Source organism: Protopterus annectens, chromosome 5.part1, assembly GCF_019279795.1.
Source record: "Protopterus annectens isolate FY-2018-M chromosome 5.part1, PAN1.0, whole genome shotgun sequence".
NCBI lineage: Eukaryota > Metazoa > Chordata > Ceratodontiformes > Protopteridae > Protopterus > Protopterus annectens.
Window position 1 is genome coordinate 458,640,985 of NC_056736.1, and position 21,916 is coordinate 458,662,900.

General features: G+C 42.4%; 1 protein-coding gene across 3 annotated transcripts in view; it reads left to right on the forward strand.

The window, feature by feature from the left end:
• The window catches only part of B4GALT4 (beta-1,4-galactosyltransferase 4), a 690,340-nt gene that overhangs the window by 652,848 nt on the left and 15,576 nt on the right, over positions 1–21,916 (forward strand). For all 3 annotated transcript variants that reach the window (XM_044073108.1, XM_044073107.1, XM_044073109.1), the window contains exon 6: positions 1,065–1,169. In XM_044073108.1, the coding sequence (XP_043929043.1) occupies positions 1,065–1,169 (105 nt within the window). The remainder of the gene's footprint in view (positions 1–1,064; positions 1,170–21,916) is intronic.

The following is a 21,916-nucleotide window of genomic DNA, read 5'->3' on the forward strand; positions in this document are numbered from 1 at the left end:
TGCTATAGTTGGCCAGGATAAAACACTGATACTTGTGGCATTTCTTCCTGTTATACCTCTCTGTTAGGCAGTGCCAACTGTGCTGTTATATATTGTTTATTTTGATCTGATGACTGAAAAAACTCTTTGTTTCAGATATAACTTGCCAACGACATACCTTGTATCAATATCTGGACTGTGCATGCATTTGAAAGGAACTGAAGGCTGCATAGACTGGTTGCACCCTCATAACCTAGAGTATGGCATATGACATATAGGGGCTGGAGGTGTACACAAAAGCATGGGAGGTAGAAACATTTTCTGTACCAAGCTGGCAATTTCAGACGAGGAAATCTTAAGTCTCTGTTGCAGATAACTTTCAGTGTTCAGCCTTAGTTTTATTGTAGTGTATCACAGCAGTTTAAACAGGAATTAGTAAGTCTGTTGGGTAGAAGAACATTGCTAAGTGCGTAGTATATAGCTAGATCTGTGCCATCTGCTATGTTATAAATACTGCAGCCTCAAACAAATGATTGCTCTAAAACAGCTTTTCTGTAGCTGCAAATTGGATTGATTACTGTAAGATCACAATGTTGTCCACGTTTTATAGTGAGAGAAGAAAGTTTTAGCAGCAAGTCTGTTAAGGAGTATTCCATTGATTCTACACAGTATAGTTGCAAAAAATGTTATAAAAAGCAGAGAAGATAACAGAGATTTTAAATAGACATTTAAAAAAGTACTGTTGACCATTAATGTTTATTTTCCTGCAGGATTTTATTTTCCTATTCTATTTTGTTTTCCTTGGATACAAGGACAGATCTGTCAGTAGAGCTGGTACTCAGAGTGGTGTTACAGTTGTTGACCATGATACTTTGCCCTTGTGAGTAAAGCATAAATCTTGGTAGTCCTTTACATTACAGAAGAAAAGACTGGGATGAAATGGCTGCAGTTAGACAGCTAACACAACTTAGTAGTGGTGAAACCAGTATTTTTTTCTGTCAGAGAACACTTAGTTAAGCAAGCACTGCTTGGTATTTGAAGTTTAATAACTGTTAACATCTTGTATCTTTGATTTTTTTTTTTAGAGTGAGATTGCAGAACATGAGAGTTGTACGGCCTTCTCTGGATATTGCAAGATATACCATGGTGTTTCACAAAAGAGACTCTGGAAATGAAGTAAACCCCAACAGGTATTTTCAGACAGTGTTAGATGTTGAGTTCTTACTTAAGTGTTGAAAAAGAGGTAAAACTTGAAAATCTTTGAAGAACATTACCATTATTAGTAGGTTTGTGCATTACCTTAGTACTTCCACTTGCATGGGTCAGAACGAATATTGACTTCCTTCATCCGGGATGTTATATGGCGACTTACTATACCAGTCGTAGCTTATTACTGTTCTGTGTTGATTTCTTCATTTATGCTACTGTGGCCAAATGCAGTCTGCAGATCAGTTCATTAGGAAACTAATGAAAAGGTAAAGTTCTAAGATTTTACCAGGTCTTTACTACATGCTGATAAACAACATTAGCAGAACCACTCTAGTAGGGCAGTAGTTTAAAGGACTGGAGCAAACTCAGTACTTCATCTCTTTTATGTACTGGGCACTTGTCAGATGAGACAGTGATCATTTTCCAGAAATTAATTAATTATAGTATCAGAGGTCTTCCTTTAGTGAATGGAGATTGAGCCACAATCTATTTGACTTAGGTTGTCCACCGCATCCGTACAGCAATGCATACTTCTCATTTTACTACTACTTATCAAACTGTCCTTAAAACAGCATTTTGGCTTAGCCAGTCGGAAACTGTGAATGAAATATTTGTAGATAAAATACTGCAGACTAAATATTTATAGACCATTTCAGTTCCCACCCTCCCCAAAGAACATTATCTTTAGAATCTGTCTCCATTCAGACAAAATTTATTGTTACCTTCCAAAGTTACTCTGTCCATATAAATAATTTGCACCATATGAAGACATTACATTCTTCAGAGAGATATGGCATGTGTATTCATCCTACCACTGTTGACTGATCCAGAAATGTTCTCTGTAGCTGTAACTTTATTCTGCCACGTTTCTTCATTATTGGTCATACAGGAATTGTATTAATGTTTGATGATCAGAGTTCCAAACTAATGCATTTGTTAAATAAGGGAGTGTTCATTGTTACTGGAGTTTGTGACTTGAAGGTAAGCACAATTAATTATGAGGAGCCCCCCACCCCACCCCACAAAGGGTCCAACTTTACTTTCAATGCAGTCTGTTTTTTTATCTTGTAATTCCATCTTGAATTACTAGAACTGAATCATGTCTCCATATCTGCCCAATGCACACAGATATTTCTTTTGGAAGGACTCTCTTAGCAGTAGATGTAACAAGTTGGCTTCTAGACATGTCTGTCATTTGGCCTCTTTTTCAGGCAGTCATAGGTTTTGTATCGGCGTGCAGGCTTGTGTGTTTGAGAGAGAGAGCAGTGCTGTGCTGCTGCTATAGCTTTACTGACATGTAACCTGTGCTCCATATTAAAGCAGCATTTTGCCAAAAGCATCTTAGGTTCTTGTCACAGCTTTGAGCAATTATTTAGTTGACCTTTTTTGTTTCTATTCATAAAGCTCATCTATCATTTTTCACCTACTCTCCAGTGAGTAAGTATTTTAACATTTAGTGTTTTTCATACCATAAAAGTTTTTGCATTTGACCATGTGTGGGGACAGGGGGTGTGATGTATGTTGTGAAGTGACTTTCTGTGTTCCGGAGTCGGTTAATACAGCCAATGAAAAGATAAACTTTAAAACTTCACGGCAAGGACGTTGTCAATGGAGAAAGGTGTCAGAAAGACTTTAATTCATTCAATAGTCAAAAACACCCAAATATACAAGCATAATAAACGTTTTCATTTTCCTATTAACTGGGTCTGAACAGTTTTGTTTTTCTATTAAAAACTTAATCAGATAAAATAAAAGTGCCTATGTTTATATACATGGACATTTTTAACCATTGAATGAATTAGTCTTTCTGGCACCTTTCTCTTTGACAACATTCTTGTCGTGAAGTAATACAGTGCTAGAGCAAGGGTGGGATGAATAAAGTCCCTCCCCCTGGTGCCAAGTAGTAGGGGTGCTGAAAATTCAAAAGAAAAAAGGAAGGCTGACAGCTGTTCATTAAGCAGTTGTAATCACTTGATAGCTTATCTGTAAAACAATCTTGATTTTTTTAAAGGTAGTTAAACTACATTTTTAAGAGGAAAAAAAAAAAAACAGAACAGGAAAGTGATTGTGGTTCTGATCTCTCAATTTCGGCTTGGAGTGCCTAACTGTTCTTCAAAATTTGATAGTTTGCAAGACGGTCATTAAGGGATTACCATTATGATTACACAGAGAGAGACGAGCAGTGGGTTTGGCATAGCCTATGTACAGTACTTTGTTGAAGTTAACTCAACTGTTACCTTTCAGCCTACTCATTCAGCCTTTCCAGATTCCTTCCCTAGAATCTTCCTCCATTCTTCAGTAACTGCACCTTTATATTTGTAGTAAAGGAGCTGATCCTGTTCTCTAGTCCCACAGGTAAGGCTGAGACAAACACACTGAAGAGTAATGGACTCGGGGCAGACTGCTGTGGTACTCTGCAAATCACTTTCCTAATTCCTGGTATCATTTTTGTCACCACAATCCCTTGTGTTGCATTAAACCATGTTTTTGTTCAGTTCTGTAGTGTTAGTCAAATCCCTCCTAAGCATACCTTTCAGCCTCCAGACTAGGAAATGAGAAGAAAGCCATTAAAAATCTGGGACATCTGACCAAAATGAGGGGTGTCTCATTTGCATAAATCTGCATATTCATAAGTTTATGGCAGCTCCAAGATGTCTTATCTGTTCTGCATGAATTTATAAAAGAGCAGCTGTACAACATAACTGCTTGCCAGTAGTTTATGCAAACAATGTTTTTAATTTAAGAATGCAAAGCAGTGGAAGCAAAATTGAACTCTTATTTGCCTAGAAAATTTTGCGGAGTTATTAGAAAGGCTTACAGCTGTCTTGGGTTCTATAAATCCATAATAATATCGCTGGTTGTGTACCTAAAATATGTAAATGGGAGTAACTGGTCATAACCGAAGTATCAATTCCATAAGTAAATAAAAAATGATGTGACAGCAGTTCTGCAGTATCATGACATTTTTTATATCTTATTTCCAAACATTGACACATTTTATTCCCCAACTATGAAGTCATATTTTCTGCTGGCTTTGCTCTTACTACAACATCCAGAATAGTAGAAACTGTACTACCAGTTGAAAATAGTATATGAAACGCTTTACTGGGGGAAAACCTTATTTGGTAGTTGAAAAAAAAAAATCACACAAACGTAACAGGACAAAGCTAAAAATAATTCCCTGCATATGTTCTTGGATATCCATCATTCAGATAGTCTGGCAAGTGCAGAAAACTTAATTTGTAAAGAGCATAGGACTTAATGTAAGAAACTGAGGTGAGCACTAAGGTGAGCACTATAACCCAAGTGTAAACTCCAGCATATCTCCCAGCTGTGCAAATAATGTGCTGTATTAGTCACAACATTTCAGTACCCCATGTATACTGGAGTTCCCTCTTGGAATGTTGTCATGCTGTTCATTTTCCTAAATTCCCCTTGAATGGCACTAGGGGGAATATAAACACTATACAATGTCAACATAGATGCATCCAAGTAATCTTTCACCGCCCCATAACAATGAGAAAGCTACTGTGGCCAACTAGCACAGAGTGTTAGGGGTAGTTTGTGACACAAGAATGACAGGAAAAGTTAGTTTATGCACTAATTCTGTCAATGTTTTTGTGACTTCAGACCATTGCAGGACTGCCTAAATCAGCTTTTTTGGGACCTTGTCTTATGCTTTATCAAAATCTAGGGATGCCCAGTTGGACTCTTTCCTTAACTCCAACTTCTTATCCACTATTTGTCTCACTACAAATCTTGGGTCAATTGTGCTGTATACTGATCTGAATCTAAACTGTTCATCTCGTCTTACTTTCAGTAACTCTGTGTATTCCTTTTCAGTGACGCTCTTCAGTACCTTCATGCAGTGTGGTAGGAATTGGATACTTCTGTACTGCTCACAGTTGGAAACATCTTTTTTGTTCTTGTATATTGGCTCTAGATGCTTATTCTCCAGTCATCTGGGAGTACACCCTTTTCTCCATATTGCTGTAAGTACCCTCAGGAGTCATTTCTACCATAAATTGCCAATAACCTTAATCATACGTACTGCTACAACTAATGAGCTGCTGCTTTCCCAGACTTAATTTTGCTTAGTGCTGCTCTTTCCTCTAGGGTGGGTTCTTATTCTTTCAACGTATGCTGTGTGGGGTGCAGTACAGCTTTTGTGGGGTTTTATTCATTCAGAAGCTGCAGTAAGTGCCCCTTTGACCTGCTTTTGATGTCCTCTAGACTGATGAGCATCCCTTGCTGGATGGTGTCTGACTATCTTTTCTTCATTTTTTTGCCTTGCAACATCATAGTATATTTGTGCCATCTGCTAAGTCACTTTCCAGAAGCTGGTAAAGAAACTCTGACACCTTATTCTTTATGGGACCTCTCTCTTCCCCACTGTTTTCAAACCAGTATTTTTCTTAGCATGGTCCCTTTATTTCCCACTTTTTGCTACATGGTCTTTTACTTTGATATCCCCATTGTCTTATATTAATTAGCTATGCTTTTTTAAGTCTGTCACCAGGAAGGAATTTTAGCATTTTTGTTCAGCTGTTAGTATCTGGTTCTAATCACTGTTTAATAGTATGTTTTAGATTATGCATTTCAGCCTTCACCATCTTTACATACATTAAAAATACAGTGTTGTGCTTGCAGTTCAGAAGTAACACCTTCTGAAGGCAAACATTTTTTTCATTTTATCATAATTCAGGTATCCTGTACTTTCCATTCCCTTGTGCTCCTTTAAAACATATCCAACGTTTCCGCACATTCATTTCTGCTCCAGTTCTGTTGTGTAGCATGACATTCAAAAGGAAGCAAGTGTGACTGCACATCATCTTCCTTAGCTTCTTTAAGGAGGTTCGAGTTTCAGACTTAATGCTCTGGCCATAAGTTTAACTTGCAACTGTAAGCTCATTATGTGTTCGTCTGTAGCCATCCCTCACATAATCAGGATTTCAGTTAGTTTCTCCATCTACTTTGGTTTTGCAATCACTTCAATATAACAAAGACACCGTTCTGTATTTAACTGCAACTGACTCAACAGCTCACTCCAAGGTTACTCCATTTCATTCACTGGCTTGAAATGCAACACAGGTACACAGACTTAATTTCTCAAGACAAGGAAAAACACACCAGGAAACTTCAGATCTGATGTTGTCCTTTTCATCCTTCCTCAATGAATGGTTACAGGTATGACCTTGGATTTGACTCTGCCACATGTCACAGACTTGTGGCTCCAACTCTTGAGCTCCTTTCTGTATCCATATTGTCCCAGTCAGCCCCCAGTACCTCAGATCTTGTTTGCCGCTATCTCGCACGAACACAGATCCTCTCTCTAAGCTTAATGTTAGTTTTTTTGAGTAGTTTTTTTTACTTCATTTGGCCTTATACCTTTTTGCTGTTCTCCTTCTACCTTTCATAGTTATCAAGTGTTTCTCCTGTTAGGTCTTACACATTACCTTATTGGTAGTCATGAGTGTACCATTGTTGGTACCCATCTTTCCTTGATTATTCTGTCCTTCATACCCTGTTTAAGCTATCCTTTCTAGCATAGCTGTCAGCTTCTTTTTTTTGCTAACCTTCCTTTAAAAAAAAAACACTTTTCTCTTTTATTTGTTAGCTTAGTTATGGCTTAAGAAATGTACTACCTGTGGGCACAAAATTCTGATGCCCCCAGGGGGTGTGTATATTGTCTAGGAGCAGCACATCTTTCCACTTATTGCTCAATTTGTGCAGCATTTAATTCCAGGGCTGTAGTGGATAGGAGAAACTTGTTTTGAAAGGACTGCTGCCTCTGTCTTCCTCTTCTGCTTCAGAGGGTCAACACCCCAGTAAACACCTTAAGGCTTCTTTGGAGCCTAGGAAGAGATCCTCTACTCTGTCTTCAAAAGGTGAGTCTTCCTTTTTCATAGCCAGCTAAGAAGATCCAAAGAACTTCAGATGTGACCTCTTTGGATCCTATAAAGAAACAGTCAGATCCTAAGTGATCGGATCTGTGTATCGTATTGGTAAAGTCTCCCAAACAGTTTTCTGATCCTCAGACCTCAAGATCCGACTTCAGTACCTAAGTCTCCATGAACCCACTCACCCAGGTTTGCAGTTGATCTGGTATCCCCTCGGCTTGATTCACTGTTGAAACTATGCCGAGGAGAGACTCGAGGCCAAAGTCCACTACCTTTTCCATGAGATCCTCCAGAAGTCTTTCCAAGGTTGGTGTGGATAGGATGATGAGGAAATTCCTCAGAGCTCAGATCCAGATGCGGGTTATTCTGTCTCTGTCTCTCACCGGATCCATGAGCCTTCCCTCCACTTCCTATGTAGTCATATCTCCTTCTCTGATCCGTCCTCTGGTTTTAGGCTTTAGAGAGAGTCTACATTGGATCCAGAGATGGCCAGGTCTTTGACTCCGACAGTTTCCCTAACTAGTTTTGTTCCTGTTTCTTCTGATCGGGATTAGTCCTGGAGACATGGCATTGGTGTTACTCCACATGTTACCAAAGCCGTCTTTGCCCCTCAGATCCTTGGCACTAGATAGCTTGGGTCTAGCTCCCTCCTCAAGGCACGGATCAGGGCAGGGTTTGTGCTTGGCCATTTCAGAGGTTTTGGCCCCAATGCAACCAGCCACAGCTTCTCCTGGTCCACCTGTTTTTGAGGTAGTGGAGAGGGCCTTCTCTTGAGCAAGAGATCTGATCTCTCTCTCCTCTTGGGATCCTATACCTATTCCCCCTACAGGTCTGAACTCTGATCGCATTACTCCTATTCCTTAGGGACAGCCGGTACCAGCTAGCATCCAAACAGCTTCCCTGCAGGAAATTCCCCTCTCTTTGTATACCTCCCCAGAGCATCTCACTGCGGAGGGTCTCCATAAGAGAATGTGCAAAAGGAGGAAAATAGATTCCTCCATGTAATCTCTCACAGAGGATACTGACTTAGGGGAAGGGTCACCCAGATCTACATCAGACAACATCTCCTTTGAACATCCTTGAAATACTTAGGCAAAAGGGAGGATGGTCTTCTGATACTTCCTCCCCAGAGGAGTCAGTTTTTCTGGAAGCTTTTGGTTCCGGCCCATTTACGTCTTGGGTGGCTTCCCCAGTTGATGAGCTTATTGACCAAGTCTCTCACCAAATATGGAAGGAGCCAGCTTCTGTCGAACCAGTCTCCTGACACCCTAATAAAATTTTGGCACCACTGAAGGATGGACTCCATTGGAACAAATGAGTCCCTGTTGATGCTGTGGTTGTGGTGGCAGCCAAAAAAAAGAGCTAGCCAAACAGAGCTTCTCTGTCCATCCACCTACTAGAGAGTCGGGGGCAATGGACAGATTTGGAAAGCGCTTATTTGCTTCAGTGGCCTTTGCTCTGAGGTCCCTGAATTATTTAGCACACTTTACTGGGCTGCAGAGGGATTTGACCAAGGAGTTCTCAAAGTCCCTCTCGGACTCCATGTCTGTGGAGGACAAAAGACATCATCTTCACAACTGGACACTCTTCCTATCTATTTCCAATATGTCCATGATGGTGATATCCCATGCTGCACAGGGTAATTCATGGGCTGCCGGTTCAGGCATTGCCATCCAGAAACATGCCTGGAAGTGATTTTGTGGAGCCCTTCAAGTCTTCTTTTATCAATGCTCCTTTTGATGGAATATCCTTGTATGGCCCTTCTGTTACAGAAACGATATCCTGCAGTGAGCAGGAAGGAAAGACCATGTCTGCTGTAGGGATTCACTTTTCTACCTCTCAACAGTAGTTTTCCCAGAATCATAGAGGGGACAAGAAGATGTGGTGCTGTATATCTCTGGGGTCTTTCCAGGATCTACTTGGGGGTAACTCCTCCAGGGGCAGAAGGGGGTCAAATGGTAGACGCCACCCTCATGGCAGAGGAGGCCTGTAGATAGATGTTTCCACCAATCCTGAAGGGCTGACCGACTGCTCACCTCTGTAGGCAGTCATCGGATGCTTGTCCTTGCACCCAGATGCCTGGGCTTCTATAACAAAAGAATCTTGGGTGCTAAAAGTAATATCCAGAGGTTATTTCATGTCATTTTTCCAGAGCTGCCAGTCAAAAGAAAGAAGCTTCCTGACATTCCACCCAGTCAGAGAGAAGCGGCAGCTCTAGAGATTCAAAAGCTGCTAAACAAGAGAGTCATGTAGGAGAGTCCCACCAGACCAAAGAGGATTTGGAACTTATTCAAGGTTCTTTTTAGTGCCAGAGAAGATGGGGGACTTGGGACCAATCTTGGATCTATGCAACCTGAAATTAATTATGAAAAGGTCAAAGTTCCCAATGGTCATGATTCAGTCCATTCTGCTACATCTGCACAAAGATGATTGGATGTGTTCAGTTGATCTTCAGGATGCGTACTATCACCTCAAGATAAACAGACACTCCTGAAGGTACCTGCACTTTTGGCTGGGGGGGGGGGCAGTCATGATCAGTTCAGAGCCCTGCCCTGTGTTCTAACCACAGCCCCTCAGGGTGTTCACCAAGTGTGTGGTGGTGGTGGCAGCTCACCTGAGACTACGGGGATTCTGGGTATTTCCATAGTTGGATGGCTGGCTTCTCACCACCCCAACCAAGCATCTCTTAGAACACTACAGGGGCTATTTGTTCCAGCGTTCCAGCTTAGTTAAAGACTAGGCATTTCTGCCAACACCTCCAAATCAAAATTATAACAATTTCAGAACCTGGAGTTCATCAGTGCTCAGTTGAACTCAGTAAGTCAGATTGCCTCTCTGCTTATACATTGTGTGGATATAGTCACACTTCAGGTTCGACAGATTTTTCTTCACCCTGATGCTCTAGCTAAGCTGATTCTACAGTCTCTGGATTCAGTGGCAGCAGCTATGATGTTATTTCCCCTGACATGTTACTTTATGCGCATTCACCAAAAGGACTCTAGCTGTTCAGTGCTTCATTCTGCAACATGCTTTATTCTTTGCAAACAAACTTACTACAATGTGCAAAAATCATCTTTGTTGGTGGATTCAGTTGGACAAGATTGACATGGTTGTCCATTTATTCTTCCTTTCCCCAGTGGCCACAGTGAGCACAGATGCCTCCCATTTGTGGTAGTGGGTGGCATTTCTTGTGATGGATGGTCCAAGGCACATGGTCCCCACACGCGACCAATTCATACATAAATATCCCAGAGATGAGAGAAATTCTGTTAGCATTGCAGGCCTTTCAAGATATTCTCCTTCTAGGAAGTGTTGCGATACAAACCAACAACATGTCTATGGTCTGGTACATCAACAAACAAGGAGGAACCCGCTCCTACCCCTTTTGTTTAGAGACAATGAGAGTTTGGCAGTGTGCGATCTAATTCAGATGCTTTCTAGTGGCAATGCATATTCTAGGGAAATCCCACGTAGTAGTGGACAAACTTGGCAGGTCCATTTTGTTAACTCACTAGTGGCCTGTCAGTCAGTGGCCGAAACTATTTTCTGTCATCGGGTGATCTTTTTGCATCTCCCACAATTGTAGCAGGTATTTTGCTCTAATTCCCCCCTCGGGTTGAGTCACCAAGAGATGCTCTACTCCACATTTGGCCTTCCAGTCTCCTTTAGGCTTGTTCACTGCTACCTCTGATTCCAAAATTCTTACAAAAATCCGGTTGGTTGAAGAGCTCAGTAATCCTTATTGCCAGGTGTGGTTTCCCTCCCTTTGGTCTCATCATCTTTGTCCTCTATGGATACTGGACCCCAGTCCAGACCATCTCTCGCATTCCTTGGGGATGAAGCAAACCAATATTCCAGGCCTCAAGCTAAGCTGCATGGCTTCTCCAATTCCATTGATAGCTAGTCAGACCAGGCTTTCCTTCGTGGTTCGTTGTCTACTTTTATTTTCACAGAAAGCTTCTATTAGGAAGATTTGTAGGAGTAAATGGAAAAGACTCTTAGTTTGGACCATTAAAAAGGAATTAAACCCTTTTACTGCTCCTATTTCTTCTGTGCTGGAGTTTTTAGCTTCTGTTTTCCAGGAGATTGCTAATCTTTCCGCAAAGTGCTGTTCGCAGCCACATCAGATTTTTATTAAAAAGGGTTCTTCTTTAGCTTCTTTCAAATTGTACAAAGCTTTTCTAAAAGCCATCTTCTTACTCAGGCCCCCCAGTGAAGGATCCATCACCCCCATTGGGACTTGACAGTCGTACTTCAGGGTTTGAAGCAACAACCTCTTAAACCTTCAGCTAAAACTGATTTAAATTTTTTTTATCTTGGAAGACAGTATTTGTGGTACCTCTTGCATTGGTGAGGAGAATTTCTGAACTCCAGGCTGCATCATCCAAATCCCCTAACATTGTTTTCCACAAAGATAAAGTGACTTAACAAACCAGTCTCTTTCATACCCAAAGTAGCCTGTGAATCAAATATCAGTCTTAACAATTCATGTGCCTTCTTCCCAAAATTTTCAAGTAAGGGAGAGTACATGCTACATCTTTTAGATGTATGTAGACAACTGTGTTTCTATTTATATAAGACAAAAGTATTTCTTGAAATCAGACCAGTTTTGTTTCATTTTCACTGAGCAGACTGGGTTCACCACTTACACTGGCCAAATGAATTACTGATTGCATTCCTTTGTATATGCTCAGCAAGGTCTCTCGCTATCAAAGTCTGCTAAGGCACATTCAATCAGATCCATGGCCTCTTCTTCTACTTTCTGGTCCAGAACGTCCATTGATGATATTTGTGCAGCAGTTACCTGGTCTAATGTTCATACCTTTATTGTGCATTACAGACTAGATTTGACTTTTAGAAGCAGGGCTGCTTTTGGTTTGGCAGTTCTCCAGAATATCCTTCCATGAGGGCCACCCAGGATTCCTGTAGCTGGGGACTTTGTCCAATAGACTGAGGTAGAAGGAAAAGGAGAAGACCAGATATTAAAGTTATGTACTCACCATAATTATACATCTTTGTTGTCCATTTTCATTCTTCCTCAACTCCCCACCCTCCTTCCTCCTTCCTTATTTGTTTTCTGGAGTGATCTTGTGGATATTTTGGAACCATTTGTTCCAGGTTTGAGCCCTAGCTTTACTGCCATTTCTTTTTTTCCTGCTATATAATGGGCTCCATAAGGCAGCAACTGCAATCTGAGGTATTGGGGGCTGACTTTGGGCATCATGGATAGAGAGAGGAGCTCAAAAGTTGGATCCATAAGTCAGATCGTTAACGCATATGTTGATGAAGAATGAAATTGGACAACACAGATGCAAAGTTATAGTGAGTACATAACTTTAATTTTTCTTTTCATGGCTTCTAGCTTTAGCTGTACTGTGGTAAAACATTCACTTTTAAATGCAATGGAAAACCGTTGACTCATGTTGTAGGTTAGTAGCATACATATTTCCATTGCAGGCTAAAAATTAAGTTAAATTCCTCTCTTGCATCTTGTGTTAAGGATTCAGCTATGTAATTTACTTATTTTACTCTCTGTTGATTAGTTTAGTCCCACTAGACCAGTATCCTCTTTTCAGGACAGACCTGAGGTGTTATTCATACTGACTAGGGGAAGTTTGGCTAGGGCACCAGGGAACTTCTCTACTCTTAAGTGCCACATGATATTTTACACTTGCATGAGCTACTACCAACTCAAATGGATGGGACTTTGGTTTAACATATTACCCAAAGGACAACATGCTCAGGAGTGCAGCACCCTCCTCCCGCTGCACTGCAGTGTCAGTAGTGAGAAATAAACCCAAGTATCTGGTGTGGGAATAGAACTTGCAACCTTCAGACCTTCCAGCACCAAAGGTAAACATGCTACCTGACACAGAATCACATTGCTTCTGCCCATATTCTCCACCAAATGTGGTAGTTTGACAACACTGGATGAAGAAATAACTGACAATACTTTTTATTCAGCTCAGCATTGCTTTGACCAAGGCTGCAACTGTCCATGTACTGATTTCTCCAACTGTTCAGCTAAGATTAATTTTGTGGTAGAATTCAAATGAACATCCCTGTCCAGCCCCTTAGAGTTCCTCTTCAGCTTTCCAATCTAGGCATTCTTTCTGAGAAGCCTTTGTGCATGAGGACCACCTCTGACTAGGCATTACAACAATCTGTACTTGAATTCCAGTCAAGAGCAATGAACTTTCCCGTGTGAGTTTAAGAAAAAATCTGTAGCAATTTTGCACTTGCTAAGAAAAGTCCTCCTTTTATACAATAACAAATTAAAGAGTTGGTCTCGTAACAACCCATTAACTTAAAATGCGTGAATTTTTGCATTGTCTAATGCATACCATCACCTGGCTGCTTTTAAAGAAACATCATTGTATGCAATGTGCACAATGGCATTAACAATGCTTTAAAGTCCACATACCTAAAATATAGCAATTTTTACAAATTTATATTACATACAGCATTCTGTATCCCAGACTGCTACAAATGAAAACAGAAAAATGAAACCGACTCCTATTTACATGTCTGTGACATGGTAGAAAAGCCATTCCGAAGAAGTCAGTTAAACTCTGTAGAACAAACTAAACTGCTTCAGATGTTGTGTGCAGCATTTGCCCTAATACTATTTAATGCGTATATACAGATAAGTACTTGTGTTATCAGCAGTGGCTTTGCTGCAGCACTTGGCAAACATCCTTTCCTGGTGGCTTCCTCTTAAAGCCACACCTACTGCACCATTACTGTATTTCCTACAGAACACCTTCAGATGGGGTGTCAAAGAACTCTGAAATACACTAGATGTACATCCTGTACATAGAGAATCCCAGACATATAGTAATCTCTCAAAATGCATTACTTGAGCCAGATTCCCAACCTCCAACTCCTATAAAGTCTGATATATACTGCAGAATGAAGGAAAAGTTAAAGTCCTGTAGCTGACGCTGCTGTTCCATCAGTGAATGCTGCAACCTGGTCCAGTTTTGACTGTGGGTCTGAACAGGCTGAAAAATAACAGCGAGAAGGGTTGTGAACTGTTTTCAGGGAAACACTGTTGCTCATACACACACACACACACACACACACACACACACGCTCACATGCACACACAGATGTTCTTCGTGTTTCACTGTTGCAGTCATTACATTTGGGTAACCTGCTGGCAGGTTGCCCTCAGTCAGCCTGATTAACAAAGTCTTGGGTCCTGCATCGGTTGCTGTCCCTTCTTCCATGACGTCAGGGGTATAAAACATACAGCCAACGCCATTACATCAGTCTTTCTTGCCGCCCTGTGCCCGAAGCAGAAGCAGTTCTCAAGTGCCGGTTGGCAGACTCCTGAAATTTTCATTTTCGAGTTTCAGATCCGAAGTCTTCAACTAAAAAGCTAAGTACCCCGTTGGGAAAACTTTTTCTTGCTCCTTACCGATGTCTGTAAAAGTTAATAATTGCATTACTTGTGGGAAGCAAATACCTCATAAGGATTTTCATTTGTACTGTATTCCTTGCCTAGGCCCTGACCACAACATACCTTGCTGTCAGTTTTGTGCTTTATTTAATCAACGCACTATCAAACGTCTGTACATTTTTGCTTCTAAATATTTTGGCTCACACTTTAATTATCCAGAAATGTCATCCGTTAACAATCTGACTAACGGAATGCCTAAAAAATGCAAAGAAAAAGACAGAGACAGGCCGTTGAGGTCCAAAACTGCTGACAACGCCTCTCCTAAGCCAGTCGCCAGTACTCAGTGAGGCGCTTTCGTAGCCCCTGATACCCGCTACTTCTGATTCGCAGGCCTCTATTGAGACCCATTCAGAGTCCAGTATGCCACGAGATGCTTCAGTTGTGGAACCCACAGATGTCTCTACCTTGGATGGGTCCAGAGCCGCTGTGAAGGCACCGGCTTCTGAGGGTGTTTTCAGGCCTACTAATTTGTATATTAGACCGACGCCATCTTCAAAACTAAGGCCAAAGTCTAGATCAATGCCTAAAAACATCGGCCTGGGCCACATGTGCAGGCCCCTATGCCTAAAAAACAAATGATCAAAATGGTGGAAGATTTAATTACTCTGATCAGAGGTAGCCAACCCCCCCTTGTAAGAGGCCTAGGCAAGACATTGATTATGAATCTTCTGAACAGGATTCTATTTCTTCTGACTCTTCTAATAAACAGGAATTGTCTGTACCTATTTATGAGGACTCTGATGCAGAAGATTCCACTCCTTCTGCTTCTCCCCCTGAGGATTTTTCTTTTGGGGAAACTTTACATACCTTAAGGGAACATTTCCACTGGGAAAGTCAGGATTTCTCTGAATCTAAAAAGAGACTTAGGGATTTTCTTCTTCTTCCTCAGCATAGGCCTTTGGCTATACCTCCTGTTCTAGACATTTTTGATGTTTTTTCAGAATCTAGTATGGCTCCTGATTCTCTGCCTTTGGCTCCTTGTAAACCAGACAGATACTACTGGGTTCCTGACTCCCACACATTCCTTTTCAAAAATCCTATTGCAGATCCTGAAACCATTTCTCAGGCTCCCAAGGGCATTAAGGCTTCTACTGCTAAAAATCCTACCCCTTCTGATAGAGATTCCAGGGTGCTGGATAGATTGGGTAAGAAGGTTTACACTTCTGCAACCTTGGCAATCGGGGCTTTAAACTGTCAATTTCATATGCTAAAGTATCAACAGCATATCATGGGTCTGCTTAAACAGAAACTCATGTTAATTTCTGACTGTGTGGAAATAAAGATTTACAGGATTTATTGCATTCAGCTGCACAAGTTGGAAAACATACTTTGCAATGTGGTTTTGATTCTTTGGAGGCCTCTTGCAGGGCTCCTGTAACTGGGTCTGTGCTAAGAAGGCATGCTTGGCTCAAAGAGCAAAATCTGCCTGATCATGTTAAAGCAAAATTGTTGGATGGTCCTTTACAACAAGACCATCTCTTTGGTAATAAGGCTGAAGAAGTTTGAAAAAAGATGGAAGATAAAGCTAAATCTATGCAAACTGTGAAAGATTTCTTACAAATGCAACATCCAAGATTTAATAGGCACTGGCCTACTAAGAACTGGTCTTTTCCAGTTCCTTTGAGAGCCACACAAGTCAAACCCAGACATTCCAAAGGCTCCAGGTTTCAGTCCCAAGGGACTTTTAGAACAAAGCAATGGGGTGCCTCCTCCTCCAAATCTGGAAACAACAAGACACCTCCCTATGGTAAACAGTCTCAATGACTTCCCTTTACACTTACCAAGCACTTACTTTTTAGCCACCCCTATGGGGGGAAACTGGCTCTTCATGCAAGAAACTGGCAACTTATAACCCAGGACAAATGGGTTTTAAATATAGTATCCCAGGGATGCAGCTTTCATTTCCACATGTTGCCAATTCCAAATGGATGGCCAGAGGCCCAGAAACAAGTACTTTCTCTCATGAACATGGGGGCTATTCAACCAGTACCAGAAGAGGAAAATGGACAAGGTTTCTATTCAAGACTTTTCCTGGTACCTAGAAAAGACAAATCATGGCATCCAATTCTGGACTTATCTACTCTAAACACCTTTCTGGACATTCCAAAAGTCAAGATGCTGACTCTTCACTTCCTATGCTAGGCAAAGATGCCTGGTTGGCAACTCTAGATTTAAAGGAGTCTTAACTGCAAATCCCAATCAGGGAATCTTGCAGAAGATACCTCCGCTTCAAAGCAGGCTACTTGCATTACCAGTTCTGTGCACTGCCCTTTGGCTTTTCTACTGCGCCCAGGGTCTTTACAAAGTGCCTGGCTCCAGTAATTGCATTTTGCAGGCAAAGACATATTTAAATATATCCATACCTGGACGATTGTCTAATTCAGGTGGAAAACAAGGACACTCAGGCTCCCCTCACTCTGGAATAGAATCCCAATTCATGTTAGACATAGCCCCTCGCTGATCCTCTTCAAGCGAAATTTGGACATGTGGATGGGAAATCACAAATTCACCCCTGGGATCTCTCCTGTGTCCCTGCTAGACAGAGGCACAGTAAACTAATCTTAAAAGGGTACCTTCTGTGACCTACTTGAGGCACAGTAGGCTAATCTAATAGGGAGGCGGAAGCCAAATACACTCTGGCTAGGCTTATAAATGCCCTAGGGCAGATAGCCTAGTATCTACCTATGAACTCTTCTAAACCATCTGGCGTTTGTAAAAAGGGTTCGAACTTGTCTAGGGTACACTATAAACTAAAAGAAATCACACCTGGTACCCTCTCAAAAAATTACATTCCTGGGTGCAAGCTTGAATACAACTGCCCAGATGGCTTTCCTTAGCCAGAGAAACCAATTCATTTGGAGACTTACTTCAAACAGGTGGCCACAAAAACCCTGCTTTCTGCAAGGCAAATACTGCAAGCCTTGGGGTTCATGGCCTTCTGCATTCTTCTAATTCCATATGCAAGAGTGCATATGAGGAAACTTCAGTGGTACTTAAAAAGTCTATGGAGTTAGCATTGTCACAGCCTGGAAACAATGATTCCTATCATACCTTGCCTGCAACTAGAGTTCCTATGGTGGGCAAAGGCCTGTCACCAAAACAAGGGACTGCCATTCACACCACCCCCTGCTGCCCAAACCCAAACTACAGACTCATCAGACTATGCTTGGGGGGCACATCTGGCAGGGAAGTGCATTCAGGGCAAATGGAGCCCAAATCAAATGCACCTTCATATCAATCAAAAAGAAATGCTAGCTGTACAGAATGCACTGACAGCCTTCAAGGACTGCCTTCATCCAGGGCAATTAATGATGAAGACCGATAACACCACGGTTATGTGGTACATAAACAAGCAGGGGGATACACACTCATACCCTTTTGCAGACTAGCCATGACATTGTGGAACACGACCTTGACCTATCAAATACAACTGCAAGCTCAATTCCTGCCAGGAAAGCTAAATACTCTGGTAGATGAACTAAGCAGAAATCTCATGGACCCACACGAATGGAAACTGGAACCATGGATTTTCAACATGTTGACAGGCAAATGGGGGAGTCCAGACATAAATCTTTTTGCTTCACCCCAGAACTATCAATTGGACAAATTCTGCACAAGAACTCATCACAAAAAAGCATGGAAAGTGGATGTTCTATCCTTCAGCTGGAAAAGCATGGAAAGTGGATGCTCTATCCTTCAGCTGGAAAAAACTATCAGTCTATGCCTTTCCCCCTCTGCCTTTGCTGTCCAAAGTTCTAATAAAAGTCAAACAGGACAAACCAAAAATGATTTTGATTGCCCCAGACTGGCCTCGCCAACATGGTACCCACTCCTGCACAATGTGTCACACCTTCCACCTTGGCACCTGCCTCAGACACCTTACTGCCTCAGCAGAACAACCAAATTCTGCACACTCGGCTCCAAACTTTGAATCTTGCAGTATGGATAATCACCTAAATTCACCCTTAGCATCCCTCAGCAAACCTGTGATGGATGTCATTTTTGAGGCGAGAAGGCCTAGTACTAGAAAATCTTATGCTGACAAATGGAAAAGATTCTGTGCATGGAATCAATCTCAAGGGATAAGCAAAGCAGTGCCCAATGTTCCTCAGATTTTACAATACTTAACTAAGATGCTTCACAAGGGCCTGTGCTTTTCTTCCATAAAAATCCATGCCTCAGCCATTTCAGCTCATTACAACACAGAACCTCCACTCTTCTCTCATCTTCTGCTAAAGCAGTATCTCAGAGGGGCCAAAAACTTAAGACCACCCAGGAGAGCTCCAACCCCTACCTGGGACCTCAATTTTGTATTGGAAAAACTCTCTCTCCCTCCTTTCGAGCCAGCTACTACTGCAGACTTAAAATTTCTCTCCTGGAAAACAGCTTTCCTTTTAGCAGTCGCTTCAGCTAGAAGGATTTCTGAATTACAGGCTCTTATGGCAGTGGAGCCTTTCATCATTTCTCATGCGGACAGGGCATCTATCTCTCAGGACCAATCCATTCTTCATGCCTAATGTGGTATCCTGTGTGGCTCTTAATCAGACCATTCATTTGCCAACTTTCTTTCCCAATCCACAGAGCAAGGGGGAGCAGATTCTGCATTCAGACAACTTAGATTTTACTTAAACTGGACAAAATCTCAAAGAAAATCTGAAAAACTGCTGGTGGCATTTGCTGCAGGGGCAGAGGGAAAGGCTATTTAAAAGCAAACCATTTCAAAATGGATAAGCCATTGTATTCATTTCTGCTATATGGACCATGGAAAAACTATCCCCCAGGGGATGAAATCCCATTCCACCAGGGCTGCATCTACTTCTATAGCCTTTCTCAGAGGTGTTCCTACCAGGGACATTGTAGAAGCTGCTACCTGGAGCTCAGTTCTTATGTTCCCCAAACATTACCATTTACCACTTTTCTCTAAATCCAGAGCTGGCTTTGCCACTGCTGTCCTGCAGGGCCTTATAGCTGGTCCTAGTGCTGTATAATTCCCTCCACCCAAGCATAGCTTTGGGAATCTACCCAAATGTAATGACTGCAACAGTGAAACACGAAGAACATAGTACAGTTGTGTACACTTACCATAAATGTAGATGTTCGAGTGTATTCACTGTTGCAGTCCTGGTTACCTTCCCTCCAGCCCTCTATTTTTCATTGCCTATACCTCTACTTTCTTTCACTATGTTTAAAAGCCCTTTTGGTGTATTTGCTTTTGGGATTGGAGGTATATTTTTTGTGTTTTTAATTTTATTTGCTCCCCATTTGGGGGGGCACCTGACATCTGGGGCAAGAAAAACTGATGTAATGGCGTGGGCTGCATGTTTTATACCCCTGACATCATGGAAGAAGGAACAGCAACCAACGCAGGACCCAAGACTTTGTTAATCAGGCCGACTGTGGGCAACCTGCCAGCAGATTGCCCAAATGTAATGACTGCAACAGTGAATACACTCGAACATCTACATTTATGGTAAGTGTACACAACAGTACTTTACTCATACACACAGGTATGGGCACACACACTTGCTCAAACACATGCATGTGCACACACGCATTTGATCATATACGTGTGGATATGCACGCACACACTTGATCATATATGTGTGCACGCACTTGATCACACATGCAATCGTACACAAGTGCACACGCATGTGTGAACATGCTCAATCATACACAAGCGCATATGCTCATGCACACACTCATGGGAGCACATGCTAATGCACACACATGCTCATACGTGCATAGTCGCACATACAGACACACTTGCTCAGATGCCTGTTCACTCACATGCTCGTTCACAAACACGCTTGTGTTCATGCTGACTTTTCTCCACACTCACACTCATACACACACACACTAGCGTATCCTCATGCACACGCATATGTACATTCACTTGCTCACACACAGACTTTCTCTCTCATGCTTACGCACTTGCATGCGCACTCACTCGTACATGCACACACTTGCTCATACTCACACTCATATGCATGCATGCTCACGTGCACACACACATGGTCACATGCATATGCTCATGTGTCTGCACATATGCTTGTTCATACACTCACATTTACACTTGCACACACACTGGCAAACACACATTGCCATTCACTTGCTGGCACACAAGCACACTCGTGCTGCCACGCGCTGGCACACAAGCACACTCGTGCTGCCACGCGCTGGCACACAAGCACACTCGTGCTGCCACGCGCTGGCACACAAGCACACTCGTGCTGCCATGCGCTGGCACACAAGCACACTCGTGCTGCCACGCGCTGGCACACAAGCACACTCGTGCTGCCACGTGCTGGCACACAAGCACACTCATGCTGCCACACAAGCACACTCGTGCTGCCACGTGCTGGCACACAAGCACACTCGTGCTGCCACGCGCTGGCACACAAGCACTCGTGCTGCCGCGGCTGGCACAAGCACACTTTCGTGCTGCCGCGGCTGGCACACAAGCACACTCGTGCTGCCACGCGCTGGCACACAAGCACACTCGTGCTGCCACGCGCTGGCACACAAGCACACTCGTGCTGCCACGCGCTGGCACACAAGCACACTCGTTAACGCGGCTGGCACACAAGCACACTCGTGCTGCCACGCGCTGGCACACAAGCACACTCGTGCTGCCACGCGCTGGCACACAAGCACACTCGTGCTGCCACGCGCTGGCACACAAGCACACTCGTGCTGCCACACGCTGGCACACAAGCACACTTTCGTGCTGCCACGCGGCTGGCACACAAGCACTCGTGCTGCCACGCGCTGGCACACAAGCACACTCGTGCTGCCACGCGCTGGCACACAAGCACACTCGTGCTGCCACGCGCTGGCACACATCAGCTGATCTAGAGACCAAAATATTCTTGATCTGGTCCTCACAAATATTGTCTGTGCTGTTCCCCTTTCCTAATCTCTTCTTTATAAATATACAATGACATCTGTACATTTACCCATAATATTACCACTCTGTCTTCCTCAACATAGCAGCCAACTTCACTAAAGAGATATATGCCCCGTTAAATGCATAGATCTAGCAATCATGAGAGACAAATAGAATGGAATATCCCCCCCCCCCCACCAATGGCTAAGTGGTTAGCAGACATAAATTTTATAACAAAAAAAAAAAAACCCCCGTTTTGCGATCTGGCCAAAACATTTGATACCATACCTCATTCGGGCATTGTAAGGAAACTAACTGCCTTAAACATAGATTATTCTGTGGTTTGATGAATAGACAGTTGGCTAAAAGACAGAACCCACATAGTTCATGTGGTAGATGCTGCTTAAAATAGTGCTAACATAACCAATGAAGTTCCCCATTGGTCTGTACTGATTCCTCTCTTGTTTGGCATCTAAT